The 24,625-nt window shown below is 33.9% G+C and overlaps 1 protein-coding gene across 2 annotated transcripts; it reads left to right on the top strand.

The window, feature by feature from the left end:
* Positions 1 to 1,127: 1,127 nt before the first annotated feature.
* On the top strand, positions 1,128 to 23,373 carry LOC130818711 (uncharacterized). Of its 2 annotated transcripts, XM_057684879.1 has the most exons (9): positions 1,128 to 1,457; positions 1,551 to 1,610; positions 11,104 to 11,271; positions 11,421 to 11,603; positions 20,703 to 20,833; positions 21,625 to 21,793; positions 21,913 to 22,042; positions 22,542 to 22,862; positions 22,931 to 23,373. In XM_057684879.1, the coding sequence occupies exons 1-8, from the start codon at positions 1,254 to 1,256 to the stop codon at positions 22,811 to 22,813; spliced, it is 1,317 nt and encodes a 438-aa protein (XP_057540862.1). In that variant the 5' UTR covers positions 1,128 to 1,253; the 3' UTR covers positions 22,814 to 22,862; positions 22,931 to 23,373. The 2 variants fall into 2 exon arrangements, with proteins under 2 accessions (XP_057540862.1, XP_057540861.1); XM_057684878.1 differs by having other exon boundaries at positions 22,542 to 23,371.
* The last annotated feature ends 1,252 nt before the right edge of the window (positions 23,374 to 24,625 follow it).

The raw sequence follows: 24,625 nt of genomic DNA, 5'->3' as shown, positions 1-24,625 counted from the left end.
AAAATAAAAAAATTTTCATTCGACATTAAAAAAAAATTTAAATCCAAAGTGCGACTGTACCTAGGTAATAATTATTTTGATTACACTTACAATATTAATTCAATAAAACTTTAAGTTAATTTATTATAAACACTTACAATCACACAAATTATTAACAACCAAAATAATTCACAATTACAAACAAATCAACAATTATTATATTCATAAATATTTTAACAAATAAAAACAAAATAAATTCATTCGAAAATAAAAAAAATAAAAAAAACAAAATTTTCAGTCATAATTAAAAAAAAAAATAATTTCATACGAAATAAAAAAAAAAAAATCTAGTCGCACAAAAAGTGCGACTGGATTTTATTTTATTTTAATTTTTTTCCTCATATTCAAATTAAATACCACTAATTACAACATCATTATCAAAATATAATACATTACAACATTTATTAAATAACAATAACTTATAAATTATATTAATTAAACGCAACAAATTGATACGAAATAAAAAAAAATATTCAAACCAGTCGCACAAAAAGTGCGACCGTACCTAGGTACGGTCGCACTTTTTGTGCGACTGGTTTGAATTTTTTTTTCTTTTTTTTTTCAATTTAAATTCGAAAATAGCACTTATAAAAAAATTATCATAGTATAATGTATTACAAGATTTATTAAACAACAATTTACTAAAATAAAAATTAATTACTCAAAAAAAATTTATTCGAAATTTTAAAAAAAAATTAAATTGTTCATACCAGTCGCACAAAAAGTACGACTGTTATGCGACTGTACCTAGGTACAGTCGCAATTTTTGTGCGACTGGTATGAACATTTTAATTTTTTTTCCTTTTAATTTTCGAATGAATTTGCTTAGATATTACATCGACTTCTTGTTAACGACTTCGATTCCAAAGTTTTAGCACCGATTAATTTTATGTGAAGATTTAGAGTTTTTGGAAGTGATAGGAGAGTCATTGAGTGAATATAAAGTGTTTTATAGAGGTTTTAACTGCAGTGACAATTTCATAATTTTATTAATTTCAGGGGCAAAATTGTAAATTTAATATGAAGATAGCGATAAAATGAAAATGGTGGTCAAACTTTAAGAATCGGGAAAAAAAAAAGTTTAATGAAGAGACGTAGGGAGACTACGTAGTAGAAAATCTGAAGGAAACAGGATGAAATGACGAAGAGAGGGAAACCTGGAAAATGCATCAAAATTAAAACGTAGCAGCATTATACTCTGAATAGTTGCAAAAATGGGGGATGAAGTTGAAGTAAAACAATTGTTGAATTTCATAAGGGAGCAAGTACCGGATTGGGACGACGAAGTGAAGGCTACTGCTAGATACAAGGCTTTCAGCGGTCAAAGGTCGGATTGGGAGTCTCTTTTCGTTTTCTGGAGGGACTTAATCATAACTATCGTTCGTCGATTCAATATTCTTCTTCTCTCCCCTTCTCTGGTATCCTACTTTACTATAATATTTCTATAAGACTGTAATTTTAAATTTAAATTTAAAATTAATTTTGATTTTAAGTTTATTTCTGATTTGCAGATGAAAAATTCCTGGTTCAATCGTGGAGGCTTGACCCCTTTATGTCTCGATCATGTTCTGGTTAGTGTCCTTTTAATTTATGTTTGTTGAAATCATTCTACTGCGGATTCTGTATTCCATCAGCACTGATCATTTGTTATGAACCCTACACATTCATGGAATCAAATAATGGCCATTCTAATACGACTCGGATGAGTTTTAACGGTTTTGTAAGAGACCGTTCACGGGTATCAAAAAATGCGAGTTAACTCGGATTTCGTGGGGTTCAGGCAAGTTGGAACGGGAGTTTGCGGTAGATGCAGGCGAGATTTTTTTTCTTGACGAGATACATAAAAAATACCAAATTTACAGCCTTTTGCAAATGGTAGTCACCCAAAACTTCAATATTATAAAGTATCTTTCAAATTCTACCCCAATTTAAGCGCCGCATGTCACAACAATTAAACACAACTAAAAAAACTGAAGGGAAGGTAATAAGAGCTTAAGTGTTTAGATATGGAATCTGAATGTCCTGAAGCTCCAATGACCTCATTGAAGTGTGGGAAGTGAGGATACGATGAGTCCATGATGCCTTATCTTGAAGCTCCAACTGCCTCCAAGCTTGAATCTTGCAATGAACTGCTTACTGCTTGTTTCACTTTGGACTTTAGAGTTTAGAAATTGGTGAGATAGAGATGAAGGATAGAATCATTGAACATAAATCAAAGAATAAAATTGTAGAAATAAGAGAGATGAATGATAGAAATAAATTAGAAATCAGAGAATAGAAATAAAAGAGATGAAGAAATAAGAATAGAAAAAACAAAGTAGGTGTAGGGCGATGGTGGGGGCGTGTAAAGTTCATTACTCTTGCCATTTGCCATTAATTGTTAATTTGTTATTATAAGTTTTTTACAATTAATATATTAATGAAAAAAGACCAACAATGTCTAAAATATATTAAATCATATATTCTTACCATTAGATGTATTTTTTATTGAAGTTTTTTTTAATTGTATGTATATGTTAACTGTAATTATATTCTTTTAATTGTATATATTTGTTAATTATAATTTATAAATGTTTTGTAACATATTAGTACATTATCATCAAAACAATTGTAATAGCGGGAGAGATATTAGATGGAAATTTGGTAAAATAGTTGATGGTAACAAAAATAAAATCCAATGCAATTTTTGTGTAAAAGTTATTACCATAGGAAAAACAAGATTAAAACAACATTTAGCTCATAAAAAGGTGATATAGCTCCATGTGGCTTGGTATCTAATGAGGTTAGGAAAGACATAATAGTACTTTTACGTTATAAAAAATTAGGATAAACAAAGAATGAATAGGGAACTTGAAGAAAATATAACAAATTCAATGTAACGTGTAAAATTCTTATGATGATGATGTAGAAGATTGAGAATTAGAATATTCTCGACAATTTAGTCATTATGAGTTTGAACATAGAAGGGGACCAATGGTGGTCGAGAAAATTACCACACTGATGAATGTAGTAGATACAATCAAAATCCTCATTCTAGATCTTACTCTGTTTGAGATGTTGATTATGCAAGAGTAGAACGACATGAGGTATCTAACCCCTTGACTAGATTACGTGCTCGCAAGATTGAGTTGGAGAAAGATTGTGCTAAGAAAAAACAAATAAAGCTCTCCACAAGTTTAATACAAAAGGCCAAAGAAATTATTGAAAGCTTTTGGAAGTTGGTTTATTGATACCAACACACCATTTGGAGCAATTGAGTCTGTCTTCACTAATCCGCTTTGGGAAACAATACAATAGGTTGGTGATAGATGTATAGCTCCATTGTGTGACTTAGCAGATGTAATATTACAGTATTATTTTAATAATTCATAATAAGTTTTTTTACTGTAGGTATTTCTCCCCTAAGGGCGTAAAGAAAAGAATACATAAAGAGTCATGATCCAATTTGGGATGAAAGAGGTGTTTTTATAATGTGTGATGGATGGACTGGTCCTAAAAGTTTGTCCATTATTAACTTTCTTGTTTACTTTGTTCGTGACAAAATTTTTTCAGAAATCATTAGATGCCACAAGCATTTGCAAAAAAGATGTTCCATACTACTTCAAGCTCATGAAGGATGTCACTGTATAACAAGGTCCATATAGAGTTATCCAAGTAGTAACCGATAATAAAAAACCAATAAAGTTACTAGGGAAAAAATATTGAAGGATGTTTTCCTCATATTTATTGGATTGGTTGTGTTGCACATGGGTTTGGATTTACTTTTAGTAGATCTTGAAAATCTGGAAAACATCAAACATGTGCTTGTTAAAGATAAAATGATCAGTCCTGGAAAACATCAAACATCAAACTGGATTTACAGTTACAAGTGGACAATATATTATACGAAGCAATTCATCAATGGTTGAGAATCGGCTCGTCCTGGCATTACACGTTTCGCCACACAATTTATCATGTTGGAATGTGTTTTGAGGCACAAAACTTCGTACAAGATATGTTTGACTCCGGAGATTGGTTGAACTCAAGTTATGGACAAATGATTGACGATTTAACTATAGGAATTCGTCAATTATTGTCTAAAAATCCTTCGACATCTGTGGCTGAATTTTGGGACAAGGCAGACATTGTCTTGAAAATTGAAAGATCCCATTATTAAAATATTAAGGCTTGTTGACGGAGATGAGAAACCAACAATGGGATTTATATACGAAGCAATTGATTGAATGAAATACGCAACAAGAACCTCCTTGATGTTCATTTTGGTTTTGATTACAAGTAGTTACCTAATATAATGATTGATGAGTACTCATTCTAAAACCATATGGTTTTGGGAAAGAGTAAACTTATGAAGTGTTGTATGCAAGTCAATGCCCATCACTCGTGGGTTTGTGGGCTCGAGCCCATGGGTGCCCCTTGGGTGTGTCCACACAAGTGCCTATGGGGCAAAGTTGTTAAAATCGGGATTCTACTTGAAATCGTTCAGACCTATAGAATTGAATCGTAGGATTGTAAGATTCTACAATAAACTTAAATTTGCTATTTAGTTATAATTATTCATCTCAAAAGTTTTAAGTTTATTAATTTAAGTTTTATTCACTTTATTTTTAAGAATGAAATAAAAAAATATTTAATAATTAGTTTAAATCTTCATACCGATGATGAAGAAATTTACTTTTTAGAAACTATGATGATGGATAGTTAATCGTAAGAAAAATTAATAAAAGATGGTATCTAAAAAAATAAATAAAAAATAAGAATGAATTTGTAGAATCGAATCGTTGAATTGTGTTATGATTCTACCTCTACAAATTTTATTTTAATTAGAATCGAAAGATTCTACCAACTTACAATTTTACTTACGATTCGAATTGCTCGCTTGTTTTTAGATCGTAAAATCATAGAATCGTACATTAGAAACGTGATTTTAACAATGCTGAGGGGCGATCACGTGATGAATTTTCATGACCTAGCAATTTGAACCCAAAAATGATTGTATCAAGAGCTTTGATCTTTTACATGGTGTCAAAGCAGACGATTTCCGATCAACTGGAAACAAAATAATTCTCTATCTTCCATAAAAACAATGTGCGGGTTCGAAAAGAATGACGTTCCCATCCAATTAAAAAATGGGCTCACATGTGAAGGAGAGTGCTGAAAGAATAACCTGCATGTGATCCCACAACGAAAGATTACAGACAGGTTGACTAACATATAAAGCTTGATGGGCTATTCTTCCTATAACCAATTTCTTTAGGATGGAACGTTTTCGGATATTTGTGCCGCCAACTCTCCTCTTATGCGCGTCTTGTGGTGGTCAGCATGTTAACAAACTTATCAATAAAGACCATAATATATGTGATGAAAGATGATTATAATAAGTTAATCTTATAGCCATTAAACCAAAATGACATGAATAATTGTTACCACAGTGTAAACAACTGAATATTTAAACAATTATTTAATACATTCCATATGAATTAAATTAATATTACAATGTTATTTTAGAAGATTAAGTGACTACTTGTAATCAAAATCAAAATGAATGTCAAGGAGGTTCTTGTTGCATATTTCCATAGTTTGCAACATAGTGAGCTCTCTAATGGCTGTCAAACAAGAATGTACCTGCATCATCCATTATGATTGGTCATTTTGACTTGAGCTATAACTACCTTTATATATGGTAGGGTTGTGATAATGTACTCCACTATAAATTAAAGCCCCATAGTTATATTTTGGACATTTTCAGGATTTCTGAGGTTCAAGTTGTCAGTGGAAGAACCATAATGATTTTTGGATTCTTATTGGTATGGTGAATGGAGTTGGTAAAAATATGTAGACAGAGTATGGTGTACCCTTGGAGCTTTCGACATTTGACCCTTGTGATTTAGATGACATCATTTGTGCAGAGAATTCATGTAGTGAATTACAATCATCAACAAAATCATGTGAATATTGCGCCGACAGTCTCTTAAGCCGCCCTTTAGATGTTTAATAGTGCTGTTCTTCACCAATTGAAGGTTGGGTTTAGAATCCATCACTATGTTGTTCACCAGGATTAGCAATCGCATAGTAATTGTATCCACCTCCATGTTCACCATCTTCATTACCATCATCATTACCCCCATCATCACCTTGGTCCTTCAACATAAAACACAATAAATAGGTTAATTAAAATAATAATTAAAATCATAAATGATATCTAAATAATTAAATAATGAATAAAATCATGTAAGCTATTGCATGTAAATCTGTATGAAGAAAAAGCTGTCTTTTGTCAACCTTTTTCCAATAATCAAGGTAATATGACATATTACTTTTGATCGATTCTTTCATGTGATCAATTGCTTCGTATATAAATCCCATTGTTGGTTTCTCATCTCCGCTAACAAACCTTAATACTTTAATTATGGGATCTTTCAATTTCAAGACAATGTTTGTCTTGTCCTAAACTTCAGCCACAAAGGTCGAAGGATTTTTAGACAATAATTGACGAATTCCTATAGCTAAATCGTCAATCATTTGTCCATACCTTGAGTCCAACCAATCTGCAGAGTCAAACATATCTTGTAAGAAGTTTTGTGCCTCACAACACACTCCAACATGATAATATTGTGTGGCAAAATGTGTAATGCTAGGACGCGCCAATTCTCGACCATTGGTAAATTGTTTTTTATAAGATATTGCCCACTTGTAACTGTAAATCCATTGACTGATCTTTTTTCTTTAAAAAGCACACACATGATGTTTTCTAGTTTTTCAAGATCTTCTCAAAATAAAATTTAAACCAATGTGTCGTACAACTAGTCCAATAAATATGAGGTTAATGTTCTTTAATTTTTTTTGCCAATTTTATAGCTTATTCATTATTAGTTACTAGGATAATTCTATGTGGACCCTGTTCTTTAATGACATCCGTCATGAGCTTGAAGTAGTATGAGGTATCTTTTTTGCAAATGCTTGTGGCATCTAACGATTTCTGAAAAATCGTGCCACGAATGAAATAAATAAGACAATTAATAATTGACAAATTTGTAGGTTTAGTCCATCCATCACACATTATAGAAACACCCCATTCATCCCAAATTGGCTCATGACTCTTTATATTTTCTTTTCTTTACACTCTTAGGGGAGAAATACGTACTAGTAAAATAAAAATCAGACTTTAATGAAATTAATTAAAATATTTTTTATGAAATGATTAAAATAATACTGTAATATTACTTGTGCTAAGTCATATGCAAATGGAGCTATACATCTATCACCAACCACTCGTATTGTTTCCAAAAGCTAATTAATGAAGACTAAAATAATTGCTCTGAATGGCGTGCTGGTATTAATAAACCAACTTCCAAAAGCTTTTAAAAATTTCTTTAGGCCTTTTAAACTAAACTTGTGGGGAGTTTTGTTTGTTTTTTTTAGTACAATCTTTCATTAACTCAATCTCGCGAGAACGTAATTTAGTCAAGGGGTTTGATACCTCATGTCGTCCTCCTCTTGCATAATCAACATCTCGAACATGTTGAGATTTAGATTGAGGATTTGATTGTATCTATTACATCCATCGGTGTAGTAATTTTCTTGACCACCATAGGTCCCCCTTCGATGTTGAAACTCGTGCTCAAAACGACTAAGTCGTCGAGAATATTCTGATTCTCAATCTTTACATCATCATCGTCAGTGTAAACAGGTCGCATTGAATTTGTTATATTTTCTTGAAATTTTCTATTTATTTTTTATTTATCCCTACTTTTATAACCATTTAATAGTTTTATTACGTCTCTCCTAGATTCCAAGCTTCAGCTTTTTCATGAGCTAAGTTTTAATCTAGTTATTCTTCGAAAATAACTTCACAAAAATCGCATTGAATTATCTTTTTTTACCATCAACTACTTACCAAGTTTTCATCCAATATCCTCCCAACCATTACAATTATTTTGTTGATGAGTATTAAAAAAAATGTTTTTTTTTAAACGCTATAATTTATATCACTCTTTAATCAACTAATTGTATAAATTCTAAATTAATTACAATTATTGAAAAACATAATTACAATTAACAAACATATATAATTGAAAATTATAATTACAACTAACACACACACACACACACACACACACATATATATATATATATATATATATATATATATATATATATATATATATGTATATATACATACAATTAAAAGATCTTTAAAAAATTAACAATGAATGGCAAGAATATATAAAGTATATGAGTTTGATATATTCTAGACATTGTCGGTCATTCATTAAAGTATTAATTGTACAAAAAAAACTTTAATAACAAATTAATGATTAATGGCATAAGTGATGAGTTCACTTTTCAATAACTTTAAATGCCCCCTAACGTCGCTCCCCAGGTACTCTGATTTTTTTTATTCTTATTTTTTTCATCTCTTTTTATTCTTATCCTCTGATTTTTAATCTATTTCTATCCTTCGTCTCTCTTATTTTTGTAATTGTATTCTCTGAGTTCTATCCTTCATCCCAAAGTCTAAAGTGAAAGAATCAGAATCTAAACTTGCGAGATTCAAGCTTGGAGGCTGTTGGAGCTTCAAGTTTAGGTCTTCAATGACGTGGACTCACAGTACCTTCACTTCCTACACTTCAATGGCGCCCTTGGAGCTTCAATGAAGTTCAAAGTTTAGATCTTAATATGTAAGTCTTATTTCCTTCCCTTTTAGGCTTGTTCTACTTGTGCTTGATTGTTGTAGCATAGGATGTAAGTTGGGTAGAATTTGGAAGATAGATGTATATTATTGGTGTTTTGGGTGACTAACAGTAACATCTGAAAAGGCTGTAAATTTGGCATCTTTTTATGTATTTCATGAAGAAAAAAGAATCTTGCTCTTATTTTCTGCGAAATCTCGTTCAAATTCGCCTTAATCGGATGAAATTCGAGGTAACTTGACGTTTTTTAATACCACGTTATATATCGCGTTATTTCGAAACAATCTCTTAGAAAACTGTTACAACTCGCCCAAGTTGCGTTAGAACGACTGTTATTTGATTCCATGATTACATTCCCGCCTAGAATAACTAGATAAGTTCATTAAGGGTTATAACATACTGCAGGAGAACTTGATCATAATAACTCAAATCTATGGTTCACTGCAAAAAAGTCAAATCAAGTTCCATTATAGAATTACACAGAAAAATAAGGTGTTTGAATATTCAATAACTCAAATATTCGTTTTCTCTCCTTTTGGTTTGGGTTAAAATCTTTGGAACATGTCGTAGATTTATGTTGAAAAAGGCAAACATATATTGCTTTATGATCATTTGAGTACAAAATATATGACATCATGTAATGAAAGAGGAAGCAATGCGAGCAAAAGTAAGTTGAACAGATTATGAATATGGTAAAGAGGTGGCCCACCAATATATTCCAAAACAATAATTTAAATAAAAAAAAAAATGATTTACATATACGTAGAAGGAATATTGTATGGGCGTGGTTATAAAAGTATAACAATGGAAACAAAGTAGTGTAACCACATTTTTTTACATATAGTAGGATCAATGGCGGACCAGAATTTTCAAATTGGGATAAGATATTGAAAAATTGTAATGTTCGCTGCAATTCAGATATTGCAGTGTATTGTATGGGCGTGGTTATAAAAGTATAACAATGGAAACAAAGTAGTGTAACCACATTTTTTTACATATAGTAGGATCAATGGCGGACCATAATTTTCAAATTGGGATAAGATATTGAAAAATTGTAATGTTCGCTGCAATTCAAATATTGCAGTGCTTGTTGCAATACTAAACACTTTTTGTAGGGTACTTTTAAAGGGATATGACGTCGTCCTCTCACGTTTTTTATTGGCATAATAAATATAATGCCACCTTTAAAATTGTATGATGATTGTTAGCATAGTAGTAATATAATATACTAAAATTGATAGGTTAAAGGTGCGAAACTTCACTCTCTTAAATTTTACCCTAAGTTTTGCCATTGACGTGTTAGCAAATAAACTATAACAAACATTCTTAGAAAAATTGTAAAAGTTACTAGCCAAATATATTAAAAATAAAATTTTGTAAATTATAACAAATTGTTGACTCCAATTTGTCAAAATTTTAAAACATTTTTCAATAGGCTTGTCACTCACCTAAAAATACATTTCTCTCCATCATCTAGCAATTGATCTCCCATAATATTATGTATTTTGAATCAAAAAATATAATATTAAATATTTTTTTCATACTAAAATGTTGTTTTAATGGGTAATGCTATTGTTTACTCATGAAAATCTTTTCACATTCTATGGGAATAACAAAGTTCTTAATGTTTACTCCATATTACTTGCTTTTTGAAAACTTTACGTTGGTGAATTGAACCATACTTATAATGGCACAAGAAAAATATAGAATATTTAAACAAGTACAAGGGCAATTTAGTTGCAAAATTCAAGTTTTGAGCAAGAATTTTTCATGTAGACATTCAAATATGATTAGTATGTGCACAAATAATGGTAGAAGTCTCAATCTTGTACTTCAGTATCTATCAACTTATCTTCAAGCTTTGCATCTTTGGAAACTAGATCACTAGAGATTTAAATCAATTTCATTGAGAATATGGTAAGTAAGAAAGATTAGAACAACAAAGAAGCCAAATCAAAGAGAGGCAAATTCTATATCAAAACTTTTTAGTGATGAAAATATATAATTCTATTTAGATGAAAAAAATCTCATGTTAAATAACTTTGATTATTGTAATAACTTTGACAAAAAATCATTTAAAAAACCTTTTTTTTTCGTTGTATTAGCTTCAAAGATTATTGCTAAAATCATTGCTAATTTTGGAAAATTTAGTTTAACTTTTGATGTGCAAGCGTAAGACTTCTCGTCCTTTTGATCCATTTGAATCGGATGTAATTCAATTTATGGAGGATAGTGTGGAAAAAATTCCACATGGACATCATTTACATATTGCTTGCTTTAATGTTTATAGGGATAGAACTTTTACTTATACTCAACACATGTGTACTTTTTGTTAACTTTTTGGCATCACAATGTTTTTGTTTGAGGTTTTCAGCTTGAAATGTACAACAATGGTGATCTTTTGCGATTAAGTGATTTTGAAGATCCAACAACTGGACGCCTTTCTCGACTTATGAAAATTATTCATTTTCCCATTGCCTTCAAATCACCAACTTCAAGTGATATTCTGAATGATCGACTCATTCTTCTAACTATGTTGGAGGTTCTTCTACCTTCTTACTATCTCTCATTGGTTTATTGACTTTTTTTGTCTTCGATAAACATTTTCATGAACCTTTAACCTGAATGCATAGACTTTTTTTCTTGGAGTGGGGAACTAAAATATTTCTTTTGGACCTTTTTGGATGTTAGGATCGAGCAACATATGTTGTGAAAGCATTGTCAGAAACCAACTGGACATCTTCATGCATCATAACGATGAAACATTTTGAAAGTTTGTTTAAAGAGCACGATGAAGCATTTGCAGTGCTAAGTTACTTGTCACGACACGGGAAAGCACTATATCTCTCCATCAAAAGCAAAGAGCCAATAATGGTATGTTCTTGAATTTTTTCTCTTGTGCACCTAAAATTCTTGCAACATATTTGACAAGTTTATTGCCTTTGCGGTACGACATTCATTCTAGGCTTTCATGAAATCAAAAAAGAGCCATGGTCAAGTCTCATGGGATTCTGTTGTTCAATTCGAATCTTACTAATAAATTTGGAAAACTCGAGCCTCTTAAACACATCTCTATATTATGCTCTTTTACCCTCGTTCTTCCCTTCCCCATCTCTTATCTCTTTCTTTTTGCATATTTCTTACTTATAAGTGTGATTGTAATTTTTTGACCAGTTTGGTGGCCTTTGCTGTACAACAATTTCATTACGCTATTGTAATTTGTATATTGCTCGTGTTTTCTTTTGGATATAAAAATTTACGAAAATCCCGAGTGTGTAACTTTTTTAGAACTTTAAGGCAGTAAAAAAAATGACTAAAACGATCCTCTTGGTGAAACTATAGTACACAATCTATTGCTGTAACGACATGCAAACCACTTTTGCGGTGAACTTGGATGGCTTCATGGTTATGAGACTATTTTGTAGTAGAGGTGAAAAACCTTTATAGTGGTTGCGATGTGATGACACGGTTAATATTTTGTACTATAAGTGTTACCCTTTTCTTGCCCTGATATATACCTAAAACTTTCCCACTTCCCATACTTATCTCTGGTGTTACCTTGTTTTGATTTTTCTTGCCTTCCTCTTCTTCTTATACCATCTCTCTTGCTTTACCCTGCAAGCGCACTTTCGATACTTTTTATGTGCTCTAGGTCCTTTCTCCTCATCATTGCTTCATTTTCTTATTTTCCCATCCGCTTCAGCAAATTCATGTGAGCAATTGTTTTTTTGTGTGTTTTGGATGATTTGGGTGACACTTTCATGGTTGTTATTTGGGTTAATGAGAAGAATCACTTCTTGAGTAACGATTTTAGTTACACCAAGAAGTGAAAACCAAGTTTATTTTCTTGTCTCTTTTCCTTTCTTTTTTTTTTTCTCTTCTTTTCCCTCCCCGTTTGTTCTCAAGATGTTGTTTCTATTTGTGTTGCTTTTCTATATTCATTTGTCATATGAACATTTGATGTATCCATAAACTCCATTTATTCCTTTTTAATATGAGAATATCATGACTCACTAGTAGGCCGGCATGCGGAGGAGCTTAAAACATATTTACATATCACAACTGAATGGTATTGGAAGGGGACGAGAAGACAAATCACAAGCCATGTGAAAGAATGTACAGTCTGTCAACTAGCTAATTCCTCATTACCAACATTCTAACAGACTCCTACAACTACTACTAATTCCCTTGCAGGTATAGGAGCATATTACCATGACCTTCATAGAAGGGCTGCCACAATCTGTTAGAAATGCAAGTAAAAGATTGAGGAATATACTTTCATTTCACGCAGAAGAATTACATACAGTTTGGTGAACAAAACACCCCTTTATATACAAGAATAAAAGTACAGCTCAACAGCAAGTAACAAACTAAAACAGATGTAACAAACTATCTGATATATTGTGGCTAACTTATCCTATTTTATCTAATTACTAATCTAGATAAATCTGGATCGTTGAGGAGAATAAAACAACACACTTAAATAAGCAAGCACATGGATTGAATAAGGAGGCACATGGATTACCTTTGATAGCTCGAAGGTAAAACAAATCTCTGATCAAGTGTGCACCTTTGTTGTAAACCTGCTGCTACTCGTTGACAAACACTGCTGCACTGCTGCTTACTCTTGAATGTAGCTGATATAAGAACAACCATGAACCATGTATATCAACAGTTTGTAGCGACAAAACTTTCTCCTCAAGGGTTTTCAACCTATGGCATGATCAAAAAGCTCTATACGACTGTTATATTAGGGCCAAAAAGAAAGTAAGAAATAGTGCAAGGAAGAGTTAGAAGCTTTAATGGAAGACGTACAGAAGAAAGGAAGAAGATTACATGGCAATATTAGTAAAAGAAGAAAGAAAGAAATGAGAGCACTAGAGATAGTGAACAGAACTGTATTATGTAATATAGAGAGCATAGTGCTCCCATGAGCTCTTTGAGTGGCTCAGTAACTCCCTAGTGTCTACAACACTCCAAAATATACTACCAGCATGATGCTAATCTATTCCCCCTTTGATTATATAGCTATTACAACATTCTAGACTACCCTGCCATAATATAACTCATCACTGTACCCGAAATATTCAAAGCCAAAACAGAAATCCGAATACAATGTATAACAAGTTTTTTGTTACTCTTGGGTAACTGATTTCTTCTCTTTTCTAGAACATCCATGTTGAATGGTGGGGTTGGGCCTTTCTTCCATGACAATACCTACCTTAATGAAAGACATCTTGTCCTCAAGGTGGAAATCAACTGAGGAAATGCTATAATCACCATTTGATGAGAACCTCAGAAGCAGTATCCATGACAGCATCATGCCCTAAAAGGTCCCTTAAGGTTCATCGTGTAGCAAATAATGTGTTGGATTACAATTAATTCAAAATTTTTTCACAATTTGCCAAATTCATCTCATATACATTTGATCACGTCCTTCTCCGCTTAGCTTTTTTCATGTTTCAACTTTATCTATACAAAGGTAGTTAAAACGGGCAAGAGGGAGAAAATTCATGGATGCTATTGTTCATGTTTTATATGGCCATGTTTCATAATGATGAAAACTAAAATAAAGATATGGGCCATTGACTTTTAGTACTGACTGGTTTGTGACTTGGTAAGCCAACCACTATCTACTAGTGGGAAGGGTTGGTAGAGAAGTGCTGTGAGGTATTTGATGATTTTTTTTCTTTTTGCTTTCTTGGAAAATTTTCGTAGAAATAAATAGTTGTTTTTGTTGAGAAATTGAACCTTTTTTTAACTCAATTTTGACATATTATCTAGTCATCTGAAGTTGAGTTTTTTCTAAGTTTTTCAAACTATAAGTCTATACCTCATTGTCATTTTTAGATATCTTGGGGCTCTGTGATTTCAAAAAGCCTGATATAATCTTCGTTAAAGTTCCATGTTGGAATTTTTTCGTTTGTACTTTTAACGTGCCTCTATTCACGATCAAGGTTCACAGAGGTGTTATTTCTATGTGATGCAGTATAAAGGGCAAGAGGGTCATTAACCTTGTCAAAGAGTAGTTAAAAGTAGTTAAAAAAGTAGTTATGTTTGTTAATTGTGTTTTAGTTGAGTTGTTATTTTTGGCGGGAAAGTTAGTTGGGACACCATGTCAGACTTCTTTCCTTCCTTAGCTATAATTAAGAGTTGTAAGCTCATTTGTTGATCATTGAATATAATAAACACATTCTCTTCCTCTCAATTCTCTCTTTTTCTTCCTTTAATTCTAGTTCCTTTAAATTGAGATATTAAAGTGTTAGGCCTAATCCAGGCAGTTAGCACTATAGGATCATCAGTATCCTATCATTGGTATCAGAGCCAATACTTTTATGTGCATTATCCTTGCTGTTTTCTGATCTCCCTACAGTTTATAGCGAGTTCTTTACAATTCTTGATTCAACTGGCGCCCACAACACACTCCAAGCGATACAATCCCGAATGGAAGCCGTGAAGGCTGACCTGAACAGCAAAATTGATATGCTGTTCACAAAAATCAGTGATAGAAATAAAATCTTGGATCAATCTGTGCCTACGAGACAAGGGGTTGATGAAATAACACGGCCATTATCCTTTGCTCCTAAACTTGAATTCCCTAAGTTTGATGGCACTAATCCTAATGATTGGATTTGGAAATTTAGTGGGGAATATTTTGAATTGTGTAAGATCCTTGAGAATCAAATGGTAGACCTGGCATCCCTGTACATGATTGATAAGGCTGCTGTTTTGGGCAGCTAGTTACTTGGCTTTTAAACCAAATGTAGGGTGGTTGCAATTCACCATTGCAGTGAGAGCTAGATTCTTGGATATAACTATTGATAAGGCTGTGGAAAACTTCAACAAACTCACTCAAATTGGTAGTCTAGAGGAATATATTGATTCTTTTGAAGGGTGTAGAGCCTTGTTAGATATGCAGTCATATGAGTTGTCTTCTATATTCATACTAGACAGTTTCATTAGTGGACTCAAAGATAGCATTAAACACTTTGTTAAAGCCTTCAACCCTCATACCATTCCCCAAGCCATTTCCTATGCAAGATTACAAGAAGATTCTCTTCATTCCTTGCAGTTAAAGACCTATAAACCTAATGTTACCCAATCCAATTTGCTTCTTCTTCTCTGTTAAAGCCACCTCTATTACCTTCCCCTACAGAAACTTCCACCTAAATATCCACCTAACCCCACCAAGAACTATAGATTTATCCCGGCCAAAGTAAGAGCAGAAAAAATAGCTAAGGGGTCTATGTTATTTCTGTGATAAACCCTTTGAAAGGGGACACAAGTGTGGTTTCAAGGAGCCTCAACTTTTCAAAGTTGAGATAGTAGATGATGATGAGCCCAGTGATGAAGAGAGCACTAAGGGAGAGTTTTATGAAGAAGTTGCACATACAAAGGCTTGCATTTCAGTGCAAGCACTTACTGGCACCAATGCTTATCAGACTATGAGGGTAGTTGGATTGGTTCAGAAAAGACCAATTCATATCTTGATAGACACAGGCAGCACTCATAATATTTTAGACTTTGAGTATGTCAAGTTGGGTTGTGTGATGGAGTCCATCTCCTTATAGTCAGTCACTGTTGCTGATGGAAACAAGATCCCATGTTAGTATGCGTGTAGGGATTTTGCTTGGCAGATTAATGGTAAATTGTTCCCCACAGATGTGTTGTTGATACCAATTGGTAGTTGTGATATGGTGTTAGGGATTCAATGGCTTAAACAGTTGGGGGAAGTTTACTGGGATTTCCATAGCATGGTTATGAAGTTTGAAGTGGAGGGGAAACCTGTCTGTCTCAAGGGAATAACAAATAATACTAAAGTTTACACATAAACCTTCTTGTGCAGCCATTCAATTCTGTTTAATGCAAATCACTGATGGCCACAGTGAAACACCATCTTTACTAATGCATTGTAGTGCAGAGACTTCTCCTGAATGTGAATCCAAAGAATTAACAACCCTTAAAACCCAATTCCAGCATGTCTTCCATGAGCTTGCTGAACTACCACGATCCAGGGGCCTCTTTGATCATTGAATTCCTATTGAGCTTGATGCAAAACCAGTCAATATTAGGCCCTATAGGTATCCACTCAAGCAAAGGGATGTCATAGAAGCCTTGATCCAAGAAATTTAGATAGAGGGGTCATTAAAGAAAGCAATAGCCCCTATGCATCCCTAGTTGTGCTAGTTGGAAAGAAAGATGGAACCTAGAGGCTTTGCATTGATTACAGAAAACTTAATGATCAAACCATCAAAAATAAATACCCTATTCCTGTTCTTGAAGAATTGGTTGATGAATTAGCTGGGGCTGTGATATTTAGCAAAATTGATCTTAGATCGGCTATCACCAGCTCAGGATGCATGATGAGGATGTGTACAAGATTGCTTTCAAGGCTCACAGTGGACATTATGAGTTCTTGGTAATGCCTTTTGGCCTTACTAATGCTCCAACCTCTTTTCAACATTGGCTGAACTAGGTTTTTAAACTTCTCTTGAGAAAATGTGTTTTAATTTGATATCTTGGTTTATAGCAAATCTTTACCTGAGCATTGGTCTCATTTGAGGCTAGTTTTTGAGCTTATGACACTTCATCAACTATATGCCAAGGCTAGTAAGTGTGTGTTCGAGATTAGAAAGATTGAATATTTGGGGCATTTCATATTAGAAAAAGGGGTAGAAACTGATCCAAGGAAAGTTGAGTCTGTTGAAAACTGGCCTATTCCTCTTACACTCAAAGATTTGAGGACTTCTTGGGTCTTGCTGACTACTACAGAAAATTCATAAGGGGATATGCCCTTATAAGCAGACCCCTTACTGATTTATTAAAGAAAGGAACATTCAAGTGGAACAATGAAGCAGACCAAGCCTTTGTGAGTCTCAAACAGGCATTGGTAACAGCCCCTGATCCAAGTATGATATAGTGATTGATATTGTTGATGATTTGCCACAATACAGCCTTCCAGTAATCATAGAAGAAGCCTTATGTGCACCAATTCTTGATGACAATCAGAATACCATCTACAATCTTGATTGATTGTAGTTGACACAATGGACAAAGACACCTTGCTTCACTCACAAGAGGCCCTTTTCTCACCCACAATCAAGGTTCACTCTGATTATTGAATGACAATGAAGAATCAGTTTGTTTCAGTCACAAAATCAGAGCAACACACAAGATCAACAACTGCAATCTTGGAGAATTTTTGAAACTGAATTACTTCTGAATTTTATTGAAATCAAAACGTGCCTTTACAATTGAGAGAAGAGGCTTATTTATAGATTTCTAATAGGGGGAAGGCGTGTCGTATCAGCCTTCTTAACAACCTCCTAAAATTAGACATAAACACTAACTAACTAACTAACTACTATTACATGTAAGTGACTAAGCTGATTATTTGAGGATTGAGCTTTGGGATCTTGGCTTCTGATTCTTGGACCCTTAAGTAGATGATCACCCTTTGTTGATTTAGTCTAGATGAGTGATGTGCAAGACACGCCTTGGTCCAGTTGTGCTAGGTCCATGTAAGATAGCAGTCAAATCCTCCTTTGCACTTAAGTTGGTTAAATTAGTTAAGTCCTGTGCTTGTGTAGTTGAACATCCTATACTTGGATCAGCCCCTATGCTAGCTATACCAGATTTTTCTAAGATATTTGAAGTGGAAACTGATGCTTCAAAAGCAGGGATTGGAGCTGTGCTCATGCAAGAATCTCATCCCATTGCCTATATCAGTAGATCCTTGGGACCCAAGAGCCAATTACTTTCTGTATATGAAAAGGAGTTATTGGCTCTGGTCTTTGCTGTTCAGAAGTGGGAGCAGTACCTTATAGGTGCTCATTTTATAGTGAGGACAGATCAAAAAAGCTTAAAATGGTTACTTCAACAGAAAATTTCTACACCTTTTCAGCAGTGTTGGCTCTCTAAACTGATGGGATTTGATTATGAGATACAATACAAAAAGGGTTCTGAAAATAGTGCAGCTGATGCTTTATCTAGGATACAAGGTTTAAAAAACTTATCCATGGCCATATCCCTGGTTACTTCAGATTTGGAGCAACAACTCAAAGATAGCTATCATATGGATGCTGGTTTACTAGATGTTATTCAGAAGTTAAGTTCAGGGGACTCAGTACACCACTACACACTGCTGCATGGGTTACTAAGGAGAAAAGACAAGCTTGTGGTGGAACCTGTTCCTACTCTTAGGAGAGCCATTATTGAGTGGCACCAGTCAAGTCCAGAAGCTGGACACTCAGGAAGAGATGCTACTGGAGTAAGGGTCAAAAGACTGTTTTATTGGAAAGGGTTGTTGAAAGATGTAAAGCTGTTTGTGATGGAATGCATTGTATGTCAAGCTGCAAAATATGAGCCCCTTGCATCACAAGGACTGTTACAATCCTTAGAGGTTCCTGATGAGGTTTGGAAAGACATCTCCATGGATTTCATCACAGGATTGCTTAAATCCATGAACAAGGATACTATACTAGTAGTGGTGGATAGGTTGAGCAAGTATGCTCGTTTTATTCCTTTTGCTTACCCCTTCACTGCTGTGCAGGTAGCTCAGGGATACCTAGATAATGTGTTTAAACTCCATGGGTGGCCAAAGAGTATTGTTAGTGATAGAGATGCTATTTTCATGAGTCTATTTTGGAAGGCCCTTTTCTCCATTCAAGGCTCTCAATTTTGCTTCTCTTCTGCTTATCATCCTCAGAGTGATGGACAAACTGAGGTTGTGAATAGGTGTCTTGAAATGTACCTTCGGTGTATGTGTGGTTATGAACCTCAAGACTGGTGCAAATGGTTACCACTTGCTGAATGGTGGTATAATACTCATTATCACACCACCATCAAAATGACTCCTTATGAGGTGGTGTATAATCAACATCCACCTACCCCATTTACCTTTTCTCTCTGGCAGCTCATCAAATGAAGCTGTAGATAGAAGCATGAACAGAAGGTAGGACATGATCCAAGTGGTCAAATTGAATTTATCCAGGGCTCAAGACAGAATGAGGAGCCAAGCTGATAAGCACATGACTGATAGGAAGTTTAAGCTAGGGGATTGGGTTTGGTTGAAGCTTCAAACCTATAGGCAGCTTTCAATTCAGCATAGGTTCAATCATAAGATTGCTAATAAGTTCTATGGCCCTTTCCAGGTCATCTTAGTAATTGGTAATGTGGCCTACAAACTCAACCTGCTAGTAGATGCTAAAATACATGATTTGTTTCATGTATCCCAGTTGAAAGCTTCCAATGGGAGACTTCCTCAAGCGACTCACATCTCTGCTTGGTTGACTGGCATGGACCCTAATGATGCTTACTCCAGAGCACCTGAGCCTATACTTGATCGAAGAATACACAAAGTTTTTAACAGTGCACAGACTCAATACCTTGTCAAATGGCATAATGTACCTAGTGAGGAGTCTACTTGGGTGGCAGCTGATTGGTTTCATCAACAATTTCCTACTTTTTCCACAGAAACTTGATGGCAAGTTTCTCTAAGGGGGGGGGGGAGTAATGATGCTGTATAAAGGGCAAGAGGGTCATTAACCTTGTCCAAAAGTAGTTAAAAGTAGTAAAAAAAGTAGTTATGTTTGTTAATTGTGTTTTAGTTGAGTCGTTATTTTTGACAGGAAAGTTAGTTAGGACACAATGTTAGACTTCTTTCCCTCCTTAGCTATAAATAAGAGTTGTAAGCTCATTTGTTGATCATTGAATATAATAAACACATTCTCTTCCTCTCAATTCTCTCTTCTTCCTGTAATTCTAGTTCCTTTAAACTGAGATATCAAAGTGTTAGGCCTATTCCAGGCAGTTAGCACTATAGGATCATCAGTATCCTTTCACTATGATACCTTTATGCTCTGTGTTAATAGTTCATCTTTTATTTTTCAATTACGTGTCATTTCTTCTCTTTGCACAAGATCAGATTGGCCTCTAATGAGGAGTCAACTGACACATTCATATCTGTTGCAGGGTGTAAAAGTATCGCTCTCTTCTGCATCTGTTTCTAGTTTTCCAAGTATTGATTCTGTTATTTTGCAATTGATGTGGACTCTAGAAGAGCTTCAACAGCAAATTTCTGTTATAGACAAACAATATAAAAGGTGTAAGTTCTGGCTCTGATACACAATATGTAAGCTCTTGATAAACTCCAGCTTGTATTGCTAGGCTTTTATAAATGTGAGTTCTCATATGTCAACTTATCTTAAATGGAGTGTTGCGAAGTTATCTCATTACTAGTTTAGCATATCTGATGTCACTCGTTTCTTCTTGATGGTTTTATTGTTACAAATGATGATTTTATTGTGTAAGTTAGCTTGTTATTCCTGAGTCCTGACTGCATTTTGTGGACATGATTTTTTCAAGGTGTTTCATAATTGTAGTGTGCTAATTAAGTGAGGACAATTTAGAAGCTTTTCATCGTAGTCTAAGAGAAGGAACTTATCATTATCATAATACCAATTTGACATGTTATTCATGGAGCTTGTTGCTTGCTCTTGTCAAAGTCTCAAGTACAATAGACAAAACTCAACTACGAAATTAAGATCAAACAAGGTCTGGATTGAAAGATTCAGAAAAATGTTTATTGGTAAATATATTTCGGATGCTTTTTACACAATTAGCATTGAGCTTAATCCAACAAGATCTGACATATTACGGAAATATATTAGGACGAGAATATGGTCAAATCAGACCTAGAGAATGATTTGACCTCAAATATTTATATCAAACGAAACTATGTTTAATAGATTTCACATTAAATCACTTGATGGTTAAGAGTGTTTATTTTCTCTTTGTTCAGGATCTTCTCTTAATTTCTATATTGCAGCCTGTTTTATATGATTTGTTTGGACTGCACTTCTATTTTCAACCATTTAATGATTTTGATTTACAGATTTAGAATATCTGCATTGGTTGCGTTGAGATCTGGAGACAAAACTTTAGCTCTAAGGAATGCAAGGCAGTTAAAATTAGCTTCTGAGAGTAGAGACAAACTAACAGCATATTCTGACCGAGTAGAGGAGACAGTCCGGGTTATTTCAGATGCACAATCTGCGAAAAAGGTTTTATGTTATTGTTATACTTTGGTCAAGTGAAGCTTGGAATGACTTCAACTATTTTTGTGTGTGCCATAAGAAGGATTGAGTAATACATGAATCAACTTTTTATTTTGTTCTTTCAGGTGTATGAAGCTATCCAGCTTGGTGCTCAGGTTATCAAGGAAAATAAAATGGAAGTAGAAGAAGTTCAATTATGTCTACAAGAACTCGATGAGTTTATGGTTTCTCAAGAAACCATCTATAATGCCTTAGGTGACTCAATCACTTGGCTTCTCTTGAACATTGCTCCCTTTCATAAATCTAGCATCGATATATGCTATATTAATATGTGGAAAATGTTGACATTTCCTAAGATATAACTTCCATTCTGCATTGGTTGCAGCATAAGAAGATGGTTCAAATTTTTAGAAGACCTATGTGGTGAAAAAGAGTGTGTGTCGGGGCCTTGCGGCCTTTTGTGGGGGGGGGGGGGGGGGCGGGGGGGGGGGGCGGGGGGGGGGGGTGTGTGTGTGTGTGTGTGTGTGTGTGTGCAGGGATGGAACAAAGAAAATAAATCTATATATACTTTTACATTTTTCAATGTCATTTCTAAAATTAAGTGATGGAAAAGGATGTAAATGATACAACTGTTGTCTATGAGGGGTTTGATAATTAGCTCAATTTATATGAAAAACGTGCTACTGAATATTTTTTGGACTTATATGTGTATAATGCTGATTACTTGTGCATCATTTGATGTGTCTTGTTTCAGAATCAAAATCGTATGCAGCTGTAGAGGATGAAGATATTGAAGAGGAGCTGAAGAAGCTTGAGTTACAAATAAGGAATGAAAACATCCTGGTAAACGCACCTATAACTATGGAAGATACAAAAGAAAATGTAAGGGCGTCGGCTACCCCAGATGATTTGTGTGCTGCCATAGCAGATCTTAAGCTTGAAAGTGAGATTGAAGACCATAGTATTCAGGGTTCACATTCAGGTTCAGGATCCCGGAAAGACTGTGCAACGCTTGAAGCTGCATAATCGATTTTGGTTTTTAGCTGGTGATCAAGGCTGAATCTTTTAATGTGAGGTAAGCATCCATAAACTATACTGTATACAATGTGCGCTGATGATTCTAAGGTTGTCCAAACTCAACAGTTTCAAAAAAAGGGTGCGTCCCTTGAGCAATGAGCAGTGAGTTTTAAGGTTATGTTTGTACAGCAACTAGGACTTTCGGCTGGTTCTTCCGCAACAATTTTGTTGGTGTAGAAGCTGCTGCGTGCATCAGCCAAAGGTCTTTGCAAATTATTTACTTACATGACTTGGATTTATTTGCCGATGATATTTTTCCCTTTGTTTTTTGTGTTACTATAATTATGGAGTTTGAGGAACAAGTTAAGGTTGTGATGAGTAATAACCAATGGTATTTGGGTCTTGTAATTTATCACTCGAATGGTCAGTAAAGATTGGTAAGTTCTCATTAAAGTTTATCAACCTGGGCTTCTCTTGTCCTTTTCTTTTTCCTTCATAATCTACATCTTTTAACATGCGGTCATAATATAGAAATTTAGAGTATAGAAGCTATTTTTTATTTTATTTATTTTTTATTTTTTACTTAAAAGACTGCGTTTGGGAACAAGTATTCCATTGTCAATTATAGATTTCAATTATGAAATCATTAATGTAGAATTTGAGAATGATAAGCTTTAGAATGTTATCCTCAAATTCTCATCTTTAACTATTTTTATAACAATTATAAATTTGACTTAAATTTAAATTTGAAATTTTTTTGTCAAACACTAAATTTGAGTTAAATTATATTTTCAAATGAAATTAAATTTGTATATCACAAAAATACGTCTTGTTTCAAAAATCATGTTTCAAAGGGACTATAAATTCTAGTATCCAGAATATTATTCGGTAACCATTTTCTATATTTCTTGAGAGACGATTTGACCAGATTTTTTAGTTTTATTCTTCCGTTGTGTTCTCTCCATATGTGATTGGAATTATGAAGTTACTACGATTTGAAAATGCTGCACATTTTTCGAAAACCCTGGGCTCATCTGTATCAATAATCTAAAACAATAATTAAAACACTAAAGATTTAATGTAAACAATAAAGAAAATCACACTGATAAATTTACGTAGTTCATTATCAATAAGATAGTTACATTCAATCAAACCTTCACTATTAACTGGGAGATTATAAGATGAAAATTAAAAACCTTAATAATGGTCCTCTTTGCTTTTTCTCTCTCTTAGTTTTTCGCCCTGTATTTTGCATGCCGTAACATTTATTACAAGAGGGGTTTATAAAGTAAATCTCTAAATAAAAAGAAATTAAGTTAAAATCTTAACAAACCAGCGCACAAAACAACGTGGAAATCTCCTGTGTAATTGTCGCCGATTCGACTTGTGTTCAAACATCCAAACTCGTTGACGGCTTCGTATACTAGAAACAACCCAATTTGGTCGGCAGCTACCGACGACTCGATGAAGCTCCACACATATCAGTCGTCTAGAAAAAAATCCATTGCTTCTTTTATTCAGCCGACTCGCCGCACATCACAAACACCAAAAGTCAATCGACTTTGGCTGCTGGAGAGTTACCCATTCATCTTCAACCTAAGTGTTCGACCCAAATGTTTGGGTCATCAACAAACACTAACAATCTCCACCTTGACGAGAACTCATATCTAACAATAAATCCATCAACAAAACCATAAAAATTTGAACTAAATAAGCAAATTTATATAACAAATTCTTAAACTAGGCATGGGGGAAACTTATTTCACAAAATAAGCACGAAATTCCAAAAGCTATGATTTGATTCCGTTCGCTGTTCTAACA

This window comes from Amaranthus tricolor, chromosome 7 (assembly GCF_026212465.1).
Source record: "Amaranthus tricolor cultivar Red isolate AtriRed21 chromosome 7, ASM2621246v1, whole genome shotgun sequence".
In the NCBI taxonomy this organism is placed as follows: Eukaryota; Viridiplantae; Streptophyta; class Magnoliopsida; order Caryophyllales; family Amaranthaceae; genus Amaranthus; species Amaranthus tricolor.
The sequence above is the reverse complement of the archived record's forward strand: the minus strand, read 5'-3'. Positions and strand labels throughout refer to the sequence as shown.

Coding starts and splice junctions, on each gene's coding strand:
- LOC130818711 (XM_057684879.1), top strand. CDS start 1,254: ATGGGGGATGAAGTTGAAGTAAAACAATTGTTGAATTTCATAAGGGAG. Junction 11,272..11,420: donor TTCTTCTAACTATGTTGGAG/GTTCTTCTACCT, acceptor TTTGGATGTTAG/GATCGAGCAACATATGTTGT. Junction 11,604..20,702: donor AAAGCAAAGAGCCAATAATG/GTATGTTCTTGA, acceptor TATCTGTTGCAG/GGTGTAAAAGTATCGCTCTC.